At 39.9% G+C, this 17,435-nt stretch overlaps 1 protein-coding gene across 3 annotated transcripts in view; it reads left to right on the top strand.

The window, feature by feature from the left end:
- SLC12A6 (solute carrier family 12 member 6) overlaps positions 1-17,435 on the top strand; it is a gene marked incomplete at its 5' end in the record, with an annotated part of 88,771 nt that overhangs the window by 12,695 nt on the left and 58,641 nt on the right. Inside the window, one exon of one of the 3 annotated variants that reach the window (XM_081108077.1) lies at positions 4,977-5,100. The exons of the other annotated variants lie outside the window; for them this stretch is intronic. Coding sequence (XP_080964203.1) covers positions 4,977-5,100 — 124 coding nt within the window. Of the gene's footprint in view, positions 1-4,976; positions 5,101-17,435 lie in introns of those variants that run through there. 3 annotated transcript variants of the gene reach the window in all.

Below are 17,435 nucleotides of genomic sequence, written 5' to 3'. Positions count from 1 at the left end.
ATCACAGATCCATTTTTAGCATGAATTACTAGATTCTTTTTTAGAATCATTTCAGCAATAAGATTACATGGTTCTAAATTATTTGTATATCTTTTGTACAATACAGTTCCCAGAGGAAATACTTGATTTGCTCTAAAATTTATTGATTTTTCAGAATATAGTATAATAATGTATTATAATCTGATAGAAAATCCTTATTTGAAAATCAATGTCCATTGACTTTCCATTAATTGTTTTAATCTTTTCACTAAATCTAACTTGTCTTTGTTTATTTAATAGATGGGTTGAATGAAACAAAGTGCTGGTTATCATAAGTTGTTAGCTGTTATTAAAAATAGTTAGGTAGTGTAGCATAGTAAATTGTACTTTGAAAATATTACCCAAATAGACCCATTCTGCTAAAAAAAAAATGGGCTTTTTTTTCAAAGCAGACATAGTCACAAAAAAGTGTTTTACTGAAAGCAAATAAGTATAATGTGTATAATATTAGGCCTAATGTATAATGGAGTAATCCTATCCTATACAATAAAAGCCTGATATGCTAAGTGTCTGGTTGTCCCGTCCTCCATTCAACCAATCAAAGCATAATGTGCTAATGACATGCTAAGGCCGCTCAACCACTCGCTATGACTTGCACTGACCACCAGGGGGCAGGCAGTCGACTAGTTGACCAGTTGCTATGACGTGCACTGACCACCAGGAGGCAGACAGTTGACCAGTCGACCAGTCACTATGATGTGCACTGACAACCAGGGGGCAGACACTCTGACCTGTAGGTTAGTTTGCTGCTGGGGTCCAGCCGATTGGGACAGAGCGAGATGGGCTGGACATGCCCTGGAGTCCTCCTGTGGTCCCTCCCTGGCTAGCCAACCTCTGCCGTCCGTCCCTGGCCCCGATGGTACACCAGTGGGATCCCTCAGCCTGGCCTGTGCCCACTCACAATCCAGGACCCCTCGGGGGATGTTGGAGAGCCAGTTTCGTCCTGATCCCATAGTCTAGGCCAAGGGACCCTACTGGTGCACGAATTCATGCACCGGGTCTCTAGTCCTATATAATAAAAGGCTAATATGCAAATAGACTGAACAGCGGAACAGCCGAACAACTGGTCGCTATGACTTGCACTGACCACCAGGGGGTGTGCATGGAACATGGTGGGCATCTGCAGGAGGTGGCAGAATGCAGAACATGGTGGGCGTTGGGCACGGCGGGATGGTGGAGCTGGTGAGTAGGGGTGCCAGATCAAGGTGGGGTGCCAGTCACTGTCATCGGAGCAAGCCTCTGGTAGTTACTGAAAATCCTTTGCTCCCGTGCGCAACGGTCCCGCCTGGTGCTCGCGCCCACTGCTGGCGATGGCCCTGCTTGCACCTGCTGCTGGCACTGGCCCCAATTGCTCTGAACTGTCAGCGGGTGCAAGCGGGGCTGGCACCGTCAGCGCATGGGAGCGGCGGCAGGGGAACGGGGCTGTCAGCAGACTGGACCAGGGGTCATGGCAGGAGGGGCTGGGCCCGGGGTGCAGAGGATGGGCTGAGACCCGCCCCGGTGCCCACTGCAGCTTTGTGGCCCACAGTTCCATTCAAGGTGCATGAATTTGTGCAGTGGGCCCCTAGTGCTATTATAAAGGCCTTTTATCCTAGTCTGGTTTATATCATACTACTTAAAAATAAATACCACATATTTTTTTAAATGTAAATATTTAAAACCTGTTTGGTGATTCTAATTTCTAACAACATTCAATACCCTAAAATCAAAGTACTGTAAAAGCATTTATGTAACTGTCTAAACCTTATATGAAACAGAATTTGAGCCATAAGTGATGTGCTTTTATACTTAGACTAGAGGCCTGTTGCATGAAAAGATTCGTGCAATAGGCCTTCCCTTCCCCTGGCTGCCGGCACCGGTTTTCCTCTGGCACCTGGGACCCAGGCCTTCTCTCCGGCCGGAGCCACCTTCAAGCCTTCGCTGCTCTGGCCGGAGCCGCCTTCAAGCCTTTGCTGCTCCAGCCAGAGCCGCCTTCAAGCCTTCATTGCTCTGGCCGGAGCTGCCTTCAGTTTCACTCTGCCTCTTCGCGCCTATGTATGCAAATTAACCACCATCTTTGTTGGCGGTTAATTTGCATATCTTGCTGATTAGCCAATGGGGGGTGTAGCAAAGGTACGGTCAATTGCCATGTTTGTCTGTTAGGATACCCACACACCCACCACTCAGCATCTGCCATTAATTGTACTTGTCCTATCACATGTCTTTCCATCTTCTTTGTGCAATTCAAGGTAAATTGCAGGCATTAATTAACTTCTCTCAAATACTTCAAAATGCATATTATTAGAATTCAGTATTTTTTTACAGATCTTTTTCTTTTAAGGCAAACTTTATACAGTGAAATACACACATTTTAAGTGAACATTAACTGAGTTTTGACAAATTTATACACCTGTGGAACTCTAAACTCTATCAAAATGTATAATATTATCATAACTTGGGAAGTTCTCTCAAGCCCCATCCCAGTTAATCACCTTCATCTCGCCAGAGGCAACCATTATGCTGGATTTTTTTTGTACCATAGTTGAGTTTTGCCTGTTCTAAAACCTCATTAGTGAACTCTAATATTATGTGCTCTTTTGGTTAAGGCTTCTTTCACATAGCATAATGTTTTTTAGTTTCATCCATATTGTTGCATGTCTCACTGATTTGTTCCTTTGTAGAGCTGAATAGTAATTTTTTGTATGAATATATCATAGTTACCTTACCCATTCTCCTGTGGAGTACACCTGGTTGTTTCCAGTTTTTGGCTATTAGTAATAAACTGCTATGGACATCCTTGTACAAGTCCTTTTATGGGAATATGTTTTCATTTTGGGGGCGAATACCTAGAAGTGCAATTGATGGGTTATAGGGGAAAGTTCCAGACCCTTTCCAAAGTGGGTGAACCAGTTTACACCCCAGTAACCGTGTGTGAAAGTTCCTTTTGTTCACATTCTCTCCAAATTGGGTGTTGTCAGTCTTATCAATTTCAACCATTGTGGTGGTGGAGGTATAGTGATACATCATTGTGGTAGTTTATTGTACCTAAAATAGCTGTTTCGTACATCCCACCCTCTCTATCTAACCAATCCTCAGACATAGCACTTTACCACTTTCTCACCCACAGTTTTTCTGTACTATAACTTTGTCTTCAATTTCTTTATGTCCCTTCACTTTTACTTATAGTCCACTGTAAGAGAGAACTATTTTAAAATTGCTGACCACTATGGTACCAAAGCTTCAAGTTAATAAACAAATTACTCCTGTCATAGATTAACAGGAATTTGTTACCTTCCTACTTGTTTAGTTTGAGAAACGTTTTAGAGGGGAGAAAAGACAGGATAAAACTGTACAAGGCTTAGATGCACAAGCTGTACACAGATTCATAAACACAAGTCATTTTTTTCTGTCCATCAACTATAGATTAGCCGTAACAACTTTTTTTAAAAACATATATTTTTTTTTATTGATTTTAGAGAGTTAGGGAGAGGGAGAAAGAAATAGAAACATCAATGATGAGAGAGAATCATTGATTGGCTGCCTCTTGCATACCCTCAAGGGGGATGGAGCCCACTACCTAGGTATGTACCCTGACTGGAATCGAACTGTTACCCCCTGGTTCATAGGTTGACGCTCAACCTCAGCCACACCAACCGGGCTAATTCAACTGTTTATAAGATAAATATGAAAAGCAAGATCCTACTGGAATATCCAGTGGCACTAAAATATTCAAGAATTTGGAACCCAGAATATAATATTGAAATCTTTGACAATTTGGTAGTGTTTTAGGTTCCTTTGAATCAATTAGTAGAATAGCTACCTGAGTTGTAAGTATGGAAAAATCACCAGGTACTATACTTCCACACCTGACTTAGATTCTTTCAATGATAAAAGTAGTTACAAAAACTCAACAGGTCAAACTTTTCTCTTTCCCATATATAAAAGTAAGTCTCAACCTTGGCTGCACCTTAGAACCACGGGGAGTCTGTTGCCCAGGCTCTACTTAAGAGCAATTAAATCAGAATATCTAGGACAGTGGTTCTCAACCTTGGCTGCACATTAGAATCACCTGGGAATCTTTTTAAACTCCTGATTTCTGGGCCTCATCCTCCGGAAATTCTGTTTCTTTGTTATGGGGCGGGGCCACAACATTAGTAACAAAGAAACAGAATTTCCGGAGGATGAGGCCCAGAAATCAGGATTTTAAAAAGATTCCCAGGTGATTCTAATGTGCAGCCAAGGTTGAGAACCACTAATCTAGGATGAGACCCAGGCATCAGTGTTTCTTAAGTCTTCCCAGGTGATTCCAGTGTGCAGCCAAGATTACTAGCCAGTGCTATACAAGAACTCATCAAATGAAATTTAGCTAAGCATATGACTTTGTGCCCTCCCATGAAACGTCTTCTACGCTGCCTACCTACAAAGGTATTAGAAGTTTTTAAGCTGGGCTTCACCACTTACAAGCTCTGTGACTTTGGGCAAGTTCTTTAACCTGATGATTAAATGAGATCATAATGAAAACTTTCTAGTGCAATGAAGAGCATAGAGTAGGTCTTTAACAACTATTGATTCCCTTCACTTTTAGAAGCGGGGCATATTTGAATGAATGTGGGTGAGCACACAGTAGGCTGTAGTGCATGAATTCTGCCCACTCTCTATCCAGGTTTTGGCAGCTCTCGGAAAGGAAAGCTGCCTAAATAGTTCTTGGGATTCTTGAGCTTAATAACCATAAGCAAAGGGTGGAGTGCCAAGTGAAAGATAAATGCTGTGGAAGGCGTGTCTTCCAGTGTTCCACTCCCTCTAAGGTTGTTGATCACGTGAGCTGAAAGTACTTCCCTATTCCCAGCGTCAGTCTCCCTTAGGCAGTGTCTGAGTCTGAAAGGGACACAGCGAGGAAGGGGTGGGCGGAGTAGACTTGGAAGGAAGTTTAAATACAGAAAAAGCACAGGATTTCAACAATGCCACACTTTACCGTGACTAAGGTAGAGGACACTGAGGAGGAGGCAGCAGCTTCAGTCCCCCAAGAGGGGGAGGCCAGCTTAGCAGAAATAAAAGCCGGGATTCAGCATTCAGATGAACCAGGTAAGTACTCAACCTGGGAGCTTTGGGAACTTACAGGGTTTTTCGTGAGAGAAATGGTAACAACTAGTCAAAAGACCTCCTTCAGATGGAGAAAAAAATATTGTGGTTGAAGTGTTTTTCAATCAACTGTTTCACTCCTTTGTATATCTGATAACCTCTTTTCTCACATTCTGGTTTGTTTTTCCCCACAATGAGTTCTGTGTTCATTACCTACAGGTGAAATTGAATCGGTGGCAATGTATGAAAGGAGTTTTCAAGCAAAAAGAAAGGCACAGTAAAAGTCAATTTATGAACAATTTAGAATTCACCTTTTGCTCAGACAGTTTAAATTATATCTGGAAAAGTACATAAAGAGCGAGCATGGTTGGGTAGTTTTGTACAATGGACTTTGCACTTGTGACTTCTCAAGTTATTTAGCATTTTGCCTCAACTTACCAGTTAAACAGTAACTTAATAGTGAATGGTCTAAGAATTCTTTAATGAAAGAACAAAAGTACATTATGGTGACTAGCATAGTATTGGATTTAATAAATTTGATGAATGTGATTATCCCTATTATTTTCTTTTACTAGTAACAGTTACACTTCCTGAGGGAATTGTGGTTTTGAATTTTTAAACAAGCAATTAAAAGCTTGGTTAATATTATAGTATTAAATATAGTTGTAGTTTGAAGCCCTATTTTTTAAGTCTGTAAATTTTATAAATTGTCTAAAACTTCTCTAGTGCGTTAATGAAGGCTAAGGAAATAATCTCTCAAAATTCCTTTTGATTTTAACTTTTCTCTACAGCAGTAACACATCATAATTCCTTGCTATACACAGCCGTTTACTCTCTCCTATCTTATCAAGCCTTCTTGAATTTTTAAGAATCTTTAAAGATAAGGACTATCAAAAACAAATTTCCTTTTATTTTTTTCTGTCTAGTGAGAGAATTTACTAGGGAAGATAAGAAAGTTTTATGGAAACTCTTGTCTGTCTGGTTATTTTCATTTTGCTGAATTGTCAGGGTGATAAGAAGTTGAAAGTTTAACCTACTTTGAAGTTAAACCTGATTTTCCACCTTTTTAGCCCAAAGAAGAAGTTAAGTTCTCCTTCAGAATTGTGTGTTTGAAGCTACACTGTCTTGGTTGTTTATGTTTGTTGCCCTTAAATTTTAATCTTTTTAGGCATTTGTCTTTGCTATTCTTCATTAATTTCACAAAATGCAAACAAGTGAAGTCTATCTGTATCTTATTTCACCTCTTTTGTTTTTTGTCTTCTCTTCACCACCTCTGTTTTACTATTTCATCTTTACTTGTGCCACAGTGTTTGGGGAAACTTGCTGTATTCAGATTAGAACAGTGTTGAAGTCATTTAATCTATTATCAGTCACCTAGAAAAGCCATAAACATTTTTTATAGCAACCAACTCTGTAATAATTGACATTGCTAGGCTTAATTTATTTTCTTCCATGGTAATTGTTTTGGACAAGGAAGAGGTGACAGATATAATCTAACTTGAATTTAATAGGTTTTTTATTGGCGTTTTCCATGACAGCCCAGAAAGTGTCCATTTGAATGAACTATTGTTTGGTAAGTGAACAACTGATGGGAATACATTACCTAAATTGTATTTGGGGAAATGTATATGGGAATAACCTGAAAGTTTTGTTGTTTTTTTCTTAGGAGTAGGATATTCTCTTTTTTTAAAAAAATATATTTTTATTGATTTCAGAGAGGAAGGAAGAGGGAAAGAGATAGAAATATCAAGGATGAGTTTGATCGGCTGCCTCCTGCACGCCCCCTACTGGGGATTGAGCGCACAACCCAGGCATGTGCCCTTGACCGGAATTGAATCCGTTACCCTTCAGTCCACAGATCAATGCTCTATCCATTGAGCCAAGCCAGCTAGGGCAGGAGTAGGGTATTATTGAGGATAGATGGTGTTTCTGGAGTAGTTGCCTGAAATGCATTTTGTTCATCTGAGGTAAAATATCCTAAATTGATTGTGGCTTTTTGCAAGCACTTCTAATATGAGCCATTTATGTAACCAGTTGTTTTGTTTTTCATTGAGTGTTTGTCTTTTAATATATTTTTATTGATTTCAGAGAGGAAGGGAGAGGGAAAGAGAGATAGAAACATCAGTGATCAGCCCGGCCCATGTGGCTCAATGATTGAGTGGTCGCCCAGGAACCAAGAGGTCACCGGTTCAATTCCGGGTCAAGGAACATGCCCAGTATGAGGGCTCGATCCCCAGTGGGGGTGCATGCAGAGGCAATCGAACCACGACCTCCTGGCTCAACCACTGAGTCATGCCGGGTGGACGAGTGTTTTTTTCTTTTTATAATGAAATATATGGAGAGAAAAAATATGTAGTGTCATATAAATTGAACATATTTAAAAACCAGATCATTCTTTAAATAAATTTTAAAATGTGTTTTTTAAAAGATGAGATTTACTTGAACTAGACCCGTAATTTGAGATAAAATATAAACTAACTTTAGCCCTGGCCGGTTTGGCTCAGTGGATAGAGTGTTGGCCTGTGGACTGAACGGTCCCCGGTTCGATTCCAGTTAAAGGCACATGCCGGGGTTGCAGGCTCAATCCCCAGTCGGGGGCGTGGAGGAGGCAGCTGATCAGTGATTCTCTGTCATCATTGATCTTTCTATCTCTCCCTTCCTCTCTGAAATCAATTTAAAAATAATAAAAAGAAAATTATTTATGAAAAAAATACATATAGAAACTAATTTTAAAAAGAAATATATTAATCCCTGCCATTCTAGTTGCCAGAATGCTAATCTATTAGAACCCTGCTTAAGTTTGGTTTTGAAGGGAAAAGCAGAAACTCAAACATTCATGACTGTTTTTCTTTTCCCCAGTCCAGTTTCTGTGCCCCATCCTGTGTTTTCTCAGCAGCTTGTCCACAGAATTAGCACGTATCACCTATTTACTTCTCTCTCCCACAATAGACTGACTAACGATTCCTTGAGGGTAGAGACTTTGTGGGATCATTTTTGTATCTCCAGGTGAATTGAACAGAACAGGCAATTTGCTCACCAAACACAAATATCATGCTAGGTGTTGTACTTTTTCCCTAAGGCTACAAATGCATAGGAAGTATAAGTTCTGCACTGAAGGCAGCAGAATGGTTTTAGAGCCAGAGATATGGCTTTGAATTCCAGTCCTAATTATTACTAATTAGGAGAAGTGATAATTTGTATTATTACATGAATGACTTTGGGCAAGTTATTTAACTTCTTTAAGGCTTACTTTACTTAAAACAAAAGGAATAACAGTACGTATTTCACAGGGTGGTAAAGAATTACATGGGAAAATGAATATAAGCACTGAACATATGTGACACACGGCACTCAAAAATAAGAGCAACCTTTGCCCTGGCTCAGTTGGTTAGGTGTCATTCCCTGCACCCAAGGGTTGCCAGTTGGACTCCAGGTCCAGGTTTCAGGCTTGAGCCCCAGTGGGTGGCGTGCAGGAGGCAGCCTATATGTTATTCTCTCACATCAATGTTTCTCTTTCTCCTCTTCCTCTCTCTCTAAAAATCAATAAAATCTTGGGGGAGGAGGGGAATAAGAGCAACCCCTTACTTATTAGTACTTTGTAGTTAGTGGTTTAATTAGAACAAAAAGAAACTGCTTTGGATAACAGATGATGAAGAGAATAATGATATGTGGAGAGGACCCGAACCGGTATCTCAGAGGATGGGACACAACTGATTCTTGAAGGAAGATCTAGAGAAGAAGGTTACAACAATAGGAGCACTTCAGAAGGTATGACAGGAAGGTGGAGAGCATGTGGGAAACAAAAGTTTAAGGTAGCTAGCACACCGGGCGTGGGTAAAGATAGCTAAGAGAAGTGTTACCAACTTCATCTTCTCCCTACTCTGTGAGAATACTAGGTGTTATTGCCAGTTTAGAGATAAACTGAGGCTGTTGACAGTAGTTTGCCTCAGGCTACATGAGGAGTAGTGGCAGGGCCAGCAGTCAAACGTCTAAGTTGTTGTTTTTTCAACACCACTAAGGAGCACGCCTGCTGTATGTTCCAGTAGCTAAGTTTCCATCTATTGCACCTTCTAGGAATTTTAATAGCAATGGCATTGAATTTAATCAAAAGCTTTTCAACATCTACTGAGATTCTCAAGTTTTCTTTCTTTTATCTGTTAACATTGAATTATATTAATAGAGTTCCTGATGTTGAACCACTTTTATATCCCTAAAGTTGAATTTACTTTGTCATAATGCATTATAATTTTTAATTTTTTCTTTTAAAAATGTTTTATTGAATTTATTGGGGTGACATTGGTTCCTAATATTATATAGGTCAGGTGCACAATTCTATAATACATCATCTGTATGTGGTATTGTGTGTCTACCACCCCAAGTCAAGCCTCCTTTCATCACCATTTATTCCTCCCCCCGCCACACGCACACACACTCTTATCTGTCTCTCCCCACCCCTTTTTCCCTCTGGTAATCACCATACTGTTTGTCTGTGAGGGTTTTTTGTTGTTCTTTTTTTTTGCTTAATCTTAACCTTCACCTTTTCACCCATCCCTACCCCCAAACCCCCTTCCCCTCTGACAGCTGTCAGTCTGTTCTCTGTATCTATGAGTCTGTTTCTATTTTGTTTGTCAGTTTATTTTGTTTATTAGATTCCACATATAAGTGAAATCAGATAGTACTTGACTTTCTCTGACTGGCTTATTTCACTCAAACTTCTAAGTTTTATGTGCTTCCCATCACATCATGATGCCAAGTCCTAGCTTTTTAAGAATAACAGAAAGTGTCCTGGCCAGGTAGCTCAGTTGGTTGGAGTGTTGTCTCATGCACCAACAAGGTTGCGGTTCAATTACTGGTCAGGACACATATCTAGGTTGTGGGTTCAATCCCCAGTCAGGGCACTTATGGGAGGCAACCAATCAGTGTTTCTCTTTCCCTGCCCAATGGGATCAAACCCCAACCTAGCTATGTGCCCTGACTGAGAATCAAACCCGAAACCTTATGGTATATGGTATGATGCTCCAAACAACTGAGCCACTTCAGCCTGGGCTATATATATATTTTTTTATTATGGAAAATTTCAAACTCAAAAGTTCAGTGACTTTCTGTTGGTGTTCTTTATTTTTAGATGTTCTCTATATTTAGGGATATCAGCCTTTTGTGATGTAAGTTGCAAATATTTTTCCAAGTCAATATTTCTTTTAAAGTACTATTGAGGCATAATTTGCATAAAATAAACCACACATATTTAATTTTTTAAAAAAATATATTTTATTGATTTTTTACAAAGAGGAAGGGAGAGAGATAGAGAGTTAGAAACATCGATGAGAGAGAAACATCGATCAGCTGCCTCCTGCACATCCCCCATGGGGAAGTGCCTGCAACCCAGGTACATGCCCTTGACTGGAATCGAACCTGGGACCCTTCAGTCCGCAGGCCGACGCTCTATCCGCTGAGCCAAACCGGCTTTGGCCACACATATTTAATGTGTACAGTTTGATGAGTTTTGAAATGTGTGCATTCCCCTGAAACAGTGATCATAATCAAGATGATAAACATTTCCATCACCTCCAGAAGTTTCCCTGTGCCTGTTAATACCCACTCACCTAATTCCCTGGTCCCCAGGCAATCACTGATCTGCTTTCTGTCACTATACATTCATTTGCATTCCCCAGAATTTTATGTGAGTGAAATCATACTCTCTTTTGTCTGTCTGCTTTTATACAGCATAATTATTTTTAGATTTATCCATCTAGTGTATATCCTTTAAATTCTACTTACATTAAGGCTTTTATTATTTATCAGAACTTAATATTTAGGGCCGTAGTTGATAATGTTACAAACCACAGATATTTGCACCTCACAGAGGCTTTTAAAATTTTTGACTTATTTGCCAAGATTTGAATGTTTTTAGGATTAGTCTGTAAACAGGACTTACTTTTCAGAGAGGGTTCTGGGAAGGAAGGTGAAATCTCACTATTTCTCTGTTCCTGACTCCAGCCTCTGTTTGCCTCTCTTGAGCCAAATGACCCCTTGATCCAATGAACAGTTAGGTGTAAGGGAAGCCTGGGCATGTGGGCGCCCTGTTGGGGAGCTGGCCCAGGTCATATTCCTCAGAGAGAACAAGTTGGACAAGAGAACAGGCTGGGTAAGAGCCTGGGGATGAGGATATGAGTGGCAGATACAGGAAAGATCTTGGCTTGATAGAGATCCATGGACTGCTGTGGGGAAAGAGAAAGGGAAAAAGCAAGGGAACTCACTATCCCTGAGGCTAGGAGATGTAAGGAGACCTGAGGCTTCCTCCTGGGTCTCCGCAGGACTGGCAGCTTGCCTGCTGCACCGCCTGCCAATGGGGGTAAACACCACGTGCCTTTCTGTTCTCTGGAGACTGTTCCCACTGTGGTCCTTCAACAACGAAACCTAAGCCCCTCGGAGGTAGCAAAGAAAACAACCTATCGGGGAAGCCAGAAAGAGAAAAATAACGTAGAATAAACAGTGTGTTGGACCAGCTAAATAGAAATGCTGGAGAAGACAGTAGCTTGAATATGAAAATAATAAATAATAGGAGCGTTTAAGGAGGTTCAAGTATAAAAAAAGACTTTGTTGAGCAAAAATATGATTTCCTAGCTAAATACTTACTGCTTCATGACTCTTAATCCATGCACACACACCTTTTTTTACTATCTCCACTGAAATGTAAAAGCAGGAACTTTGTCTCTTGTATACATTGCTGATCTGTTATCAACATCCAGTGCCTACAACACTGTCTTGCACATAGTAAGCAACCAGTACATAATTATTGAATAAGAAATGAATGAAAGAGTGTGATCATGTATTGGCCTGGAAGATCAAGTGGAAGAAATATCAAAGCACAGAGGCAAATATACAAAGAGATTAAAAATTTAAAAAAAGGTAAGAGCCCCACTGGTGTGGCTAAGTGGTTGAGGGTTGACCCAAGAATCAGGAGGTCACAGTTCGATTCCCAATCAATGATTCTGATCATTGATGTGTTTTTTTTTAAATCCTCACCTGAGGATATTTTTTCATTGATTTTCTTTGGAGAGAGTGGAAGAGAGAGGGAAAGACAGAGAAATATCCAAGTGAGAGAAACACATCGATTGCTTGCCTCTTGCACGAGTCCCGACCAGGGCCTGGGCCAGGGAGGATCCTGCAACCGAGGTTGACCGGAATCAAACCCAGGACCCTTCAGTCTGCAGGCCAACTCTCTGTCCACTGAGCCAAACTGGCTAGGGCTCATTGATGTTTCTATTTCTCCCTCCCTCTCACTTCCTCTCTGCAATCAAGAAAAATATTTTTAAAAATCTATTTAAAAAAAAAAAAAGATAAGAGACTTGGAGAATAGATTCAGGACACTAACGTGGCTAATGTAATTTCCTGAGTTAAAGACTTCATTGCTTAGAATAAAGTTTCAGGGAAGATCAGTGATAGAAAACATAAACCTAGAGTTATCCTAGTAAAATGTTTGAGCTCCAAGGATTCATCTGAGAAGCTTCCAGATAGAATTTATTATACCTATAAAGTATCAGACTGGCATCAGAATTATAATCCACAACACTGGAAATTAGGAGATAGTGGAAGAGTATCCACAGATTACCAAGATAAAAAATAATCCAAATCCATATTCTCAGTGAAGACACCATTCCCCTACAAGTGGAAAATCCAGTACAAATATACAAAAATACAAATATTTCCTCTGAGAATATTTAAGAAAGGTTTTTAATGAAGTAAGTGAGCCAGAACAGAGATCACAAGACGAAAGGGATAGAAGTAGTTGAAAATGACATACTCTGTGGGTATGTGTTATGTCAATGCTAAGTAAGGACTCTAACCAAAATAGACATACTTTAGGGAACAATTTAATAATATTTATGATGTAAAAGTACTAAATAAGTCAGTGGGAAAACCCTCAAAAGTGTGGGAGGAAAAAGGTAAAAGCTTTCCAAATGGAGATGAGAGGAAAAAGTGCCAATAGGCACATAGAAAGTTGCTCAAAATTATTTGCCATTAGGGAAATGCACATCAAAACCACAATGAGGCATCACCTCACACCCCCAAGGAAGGCTTTAATAAAAAAGATTGACAATAACAACTGTTGACGAGGATATGGAAAAACTGAAACCCTCATACACTTCTGGTAGGAACAAAATGTTACAACCACTTTGGAATACAGTTTGGCAGTTCCTCAAAAAGTGAGACATAGAGCTACCCTATGACCCAGCAATTCTACTCCTAGATATATACACAAATAAAAGGAGAATAAACGTCCACACAAAAACTTGTACAGGAATATTCATAGCAGCATTATTCATAATGGCCAGAAAAAGATAGAAACAACCCAATGTCCACCAACTGATGAGTTAATTAATAAAATGTGGCATATTTGTATAATGGAATATTATTTGCCAATAAAAATACATGAAGTACTGATAACATGCTACATTGTGGATGAACCTTGAAATAATCTACATAAAATAGATTAGGGGTTACTTTGGATTGGCAAGGCGACGGAGTGAGATGGAGCTTGACTGCTAATGGGTACAGGGTTTCTTTTAGACGGGGACCAAATTCTAAAATTATATTGTGGTGAGAGTTGTATAACAATGTGAATATATTAAGAAACATTGAATACTAAATGGGTAAATTATCGAAGCATTGTATATGTGCATGTGTATATACACATACTGTACATACACACCAAAAACAATATTTTAAAAATTTTCTATATATATATATATATATATATATATATATATATATATATATACTAGTATATACCATAGTTTTTACTTTTTTGTATGAAAATTTAGAAAGATGTTAAATTTAGCTTGCATTGAGCAGTTAATCTTTAACCATGACATGAAATCAATACAGGCTTTTAAAATATCACAAATGTGCCCGAGCCGGTTTGGCTCAGTGGATAGGGCATCAGCCTGCAGACCAAAGGGTGCCGGGTTTGATTCCAGTCAAGGGCACATACCTTGGTTGCAGGCTTCTTCCCGGCCCGGGCCCTGGTCAGGGCTCATGCAGGAGGCAACCAGTCGATGTGTTTCTCTCACTTTCATGTTTTCTCTCTGTCTTTCCCTCTCTCTTCAACTCTCCCTAAAAATCAATGGAAAAATATCCTTGGGTGAGGATTAACAATAAATAAATATATCACAAATGTTTATCATTTCATCTTAGCCCCTATAATGCAAGGCTTTAGCTCCTTAGTTCCTTAGCTCTTTAGCTTCATTGAATTCGAGTGTTTGGGTCAATTTCCTCCCCTCCTTGTTAAGGAGGTAGTCTATATGGTCAGGCCTTATTCTTCTAAAACCATCTTAAAATGAAGGAAGCATGAAATATGTTTGCTAAAATGCATGAAGAATAATTTTGATCATTTACAAGCCAAAGAAAGACATAAGGTATCAACAATATTCTTGAATGTTTGCAGTAATTCCCAAATCCTTTTTTCTGTTACTTCTTGGTAAGATTTTTCTGTTTTTTCTCTTAACTGTGTAAGTACTCCCCTTTCCTAGCATTTGTACTTTTCTTGGCTAATCAGTTTGTGGATTTGGCCCAAGAAACTGTCTTTATGTTTATGTTATGCTGTGGACTTTATTAAATCTGCTTTCTGCTATTATGCTTGCTATGTTCCAAGTGTTAAATAGACTGGGCATTGAAATCAAAACTATCTTCATCACAGATAAGTTTTTCAACTTCCAGTGAATACTCCCATATATCTAGGAAGAGTTTTAACAAAACTTAGTCACTCAAATAAGTTCAGAACATACTTTACATCCTATTCATTTTCTTTATGCAAATCTGAAGCCCAAACAAAACAAACAACAAAAAAAGTATCCTTATAGCCCTGGCTGGTTTGGCTCAGTGGATAGAGCGTCGGCCTGAGGACTGAAGAGTCCCAGATTCGATTCCAGTCAGGTTCATTTAAAATAAAAATAAAAAGTGTCCTTTTAAGAACATTTCTCATGCTTGGTACATCCTACTAAACAGCACTGGTTTCCTCAAGGGCCTCTATTAATCTAATGCTTATACTTAGCATACACACCGGAATTTGAAGGATATTATTAATCAAGTATACCCAGTATTGATGGCAGATCTACCTGTACCTCCTAGTGTCTCCTACCTCTTTTTTTCTACCTGGAACCCAATGTTGTCCCCTAGTACTATCAGTTCCACCTCTTCCAACATTGGACTGTCCCCCTCTCTGCACTATAGTGGGCCCCTGCTGCAAGAGATGGCCTTCAGTGGCCTGTACATCACTCATATAACTCTGGTCCTGGTTCTTGGTGTATTCAAGCTTCAGCTACATGCCTGCTGGCTGCTGTTGTCTTACCACCTTTTTGTTAAACCAAGCCAGATGGATCAGAGGGGAGATTGCTAAATGAATTCTCTTCAGTTTCTTCATGACTTGTGTATAGTATTCTCTGCTCCCATAGGCATGTTTGACTCTGCATTTTCACCACTTCTACCTTCATGAACTTCCTCATCCTTTTAGAGTCTAGATTTGTTGGGGGGAAATCGGCATGACAGCATTACAGTCAGTTCTTTCAATGATTTTTTCCCCCCTCTGATTCCTTCTATGGTTGCACTTTCTTCTGTTCTCTAGTATTTCCAGGGCTTAATTCTCAGCTCCTCTCTTTTTATATTGACTTTTAGGAAAGTTTATCCTTTTATCTTCAACTCTTACGGTGTTTTTTGTTTGTCTGTCTTTTGTGAATCCTCACCTGAGGATATTTTTTCCATTCCTTTACAGAGAGTGGAAGAGGAGGAAGGGAGGGAGGAAAAAAGAAACATCAATGTGAGAGGCACATTCATTGGTTGCCTCCCGCATGTGCCCCAACAAGGAGCAGGGAGCGAACCCACAACCCAGTTGCATGCCCTTGACCAGGAATCGAACCCTTGACTCATCGGTGCATTGTCTAATGCTCTAACCACTGGGCACACCAGCCAGAGCTCAACTATTACGTTTTGATGATGACTTTGAAATCATTATTTCCAGCATTAACATTTTGTTGAAACTAGTCCTGATTTTCTATCTCTGGGTCTTTTTCTTTGAAATCACTTCACATCAGTCAATTATTTAACAAACAAGTATTGAACATTTTACAGTGTGTACAAAGCTCTATAGTGTGTACACAGGTTACAAAAAGTTGTTATTGTCACAGCCACATTAAATCCCAGATTGACTCACAAGGCCTTCTCTCATTCTCTCTCTTTAAAAAAATTGTTTGTTTACTTTCCTCCTTTCATTCTTTTTTTTTTTTAAATATATTTTATTGATTTTTTTTTTTTTTTTACAGAGTGGAAGGAAGAGGGATAGAGAAGAGAGAGAAACCTCAATCAGCTGCCTCCTGCACCACCCCCCATCCCCTTACTGGGGATGTGCCCACAACCAAGGTATATGCCCTTGACCGGAATCGAACCTGGGACCCTTCAGTCCGCAGGCCGATGCTCTATCCACTGAGCCAAACCAGTTAGGGCCTTTTTTTTTAAATGTATTTTATTGATTTTTTACAGAGAGGAAGAGAGAGGTATAGAGAGTTAGAAACATCAATGAGAGAGAAACATCGATCAGCTGCCTCCTGCACACTCCCTACTGGGGATGTGCCCACAATCAAGGTACATGCCCCTGACCAGAATCGAACCTGGGACCCTTGAGTCCACAGGCCGACGTGCTATCCACTGAGCCATACCGGTCAGGGCACCTCCTTTCATTCTTAATCTTGGCAGTTGTGTTGCTGGTGGTGAGGAGGCGGGCATATGTCGCAGCTATGAAAATTGGTGCCACAATTTTCCAGCCTCAGCTGTGCTGTTAACACTATTCAGAATTTCTTCTACGTGATTCTAGTTAGCCTCTTTTCTCTAAGTTTCTGGCAAAACTTTAAAAATGCTCGTTAAGCTCCCCCTCTTCCATTCCCTTATAGTTAGCATGACTGAACTACTTCACAGAAATTTCCAAAATGTCTCTTCCCAAATTCTTACCAACACCTGTATTCACACCTATCCTTTACCCTCTTCCTTCTTATTCAGTTTTCGTCTGTAGACTGTGCTGTAGAGCCTTTCCTGCTCCCCTCTCTTGTGTTTTCTACTACTTCATTGATTCCTTTGCCTCAGTATGTTAAAATACTCGATAGGTCTGTCTCCCCCTGTCTCTCCCTCTCTTTTCCTCTGTCTTTAACACACTAAGCGCCCTGTCAGTCACCGGTGACTGACATTTTACTTTCCGTCCGGAAGACAAAACAGGCTGGGCGCATAACGTGTTAACCAGTTGTTGTTCATTTAGTCTCCCAAATATTTCTCAAATCTCTCCTCTCCATCCT

The sequence above is a fragment of the Myotis nattereri genome (genome assembly GCF_964212035.1).
Source record: "Myotis nattereri genome assembly, chromosome: 1".
Classification (NCBI taxonomy): Eukaryota; Metazoa; Chordata; class Mammalia; order Chiroptera; family Vespertilionidae; genus Myotis; species Myotis nattereri.
The sequence above is the reverse complement of the archived record's forward strand: the minus strand, read 5'-3'. Positions and strand labels throughout refer to the sequence as shown.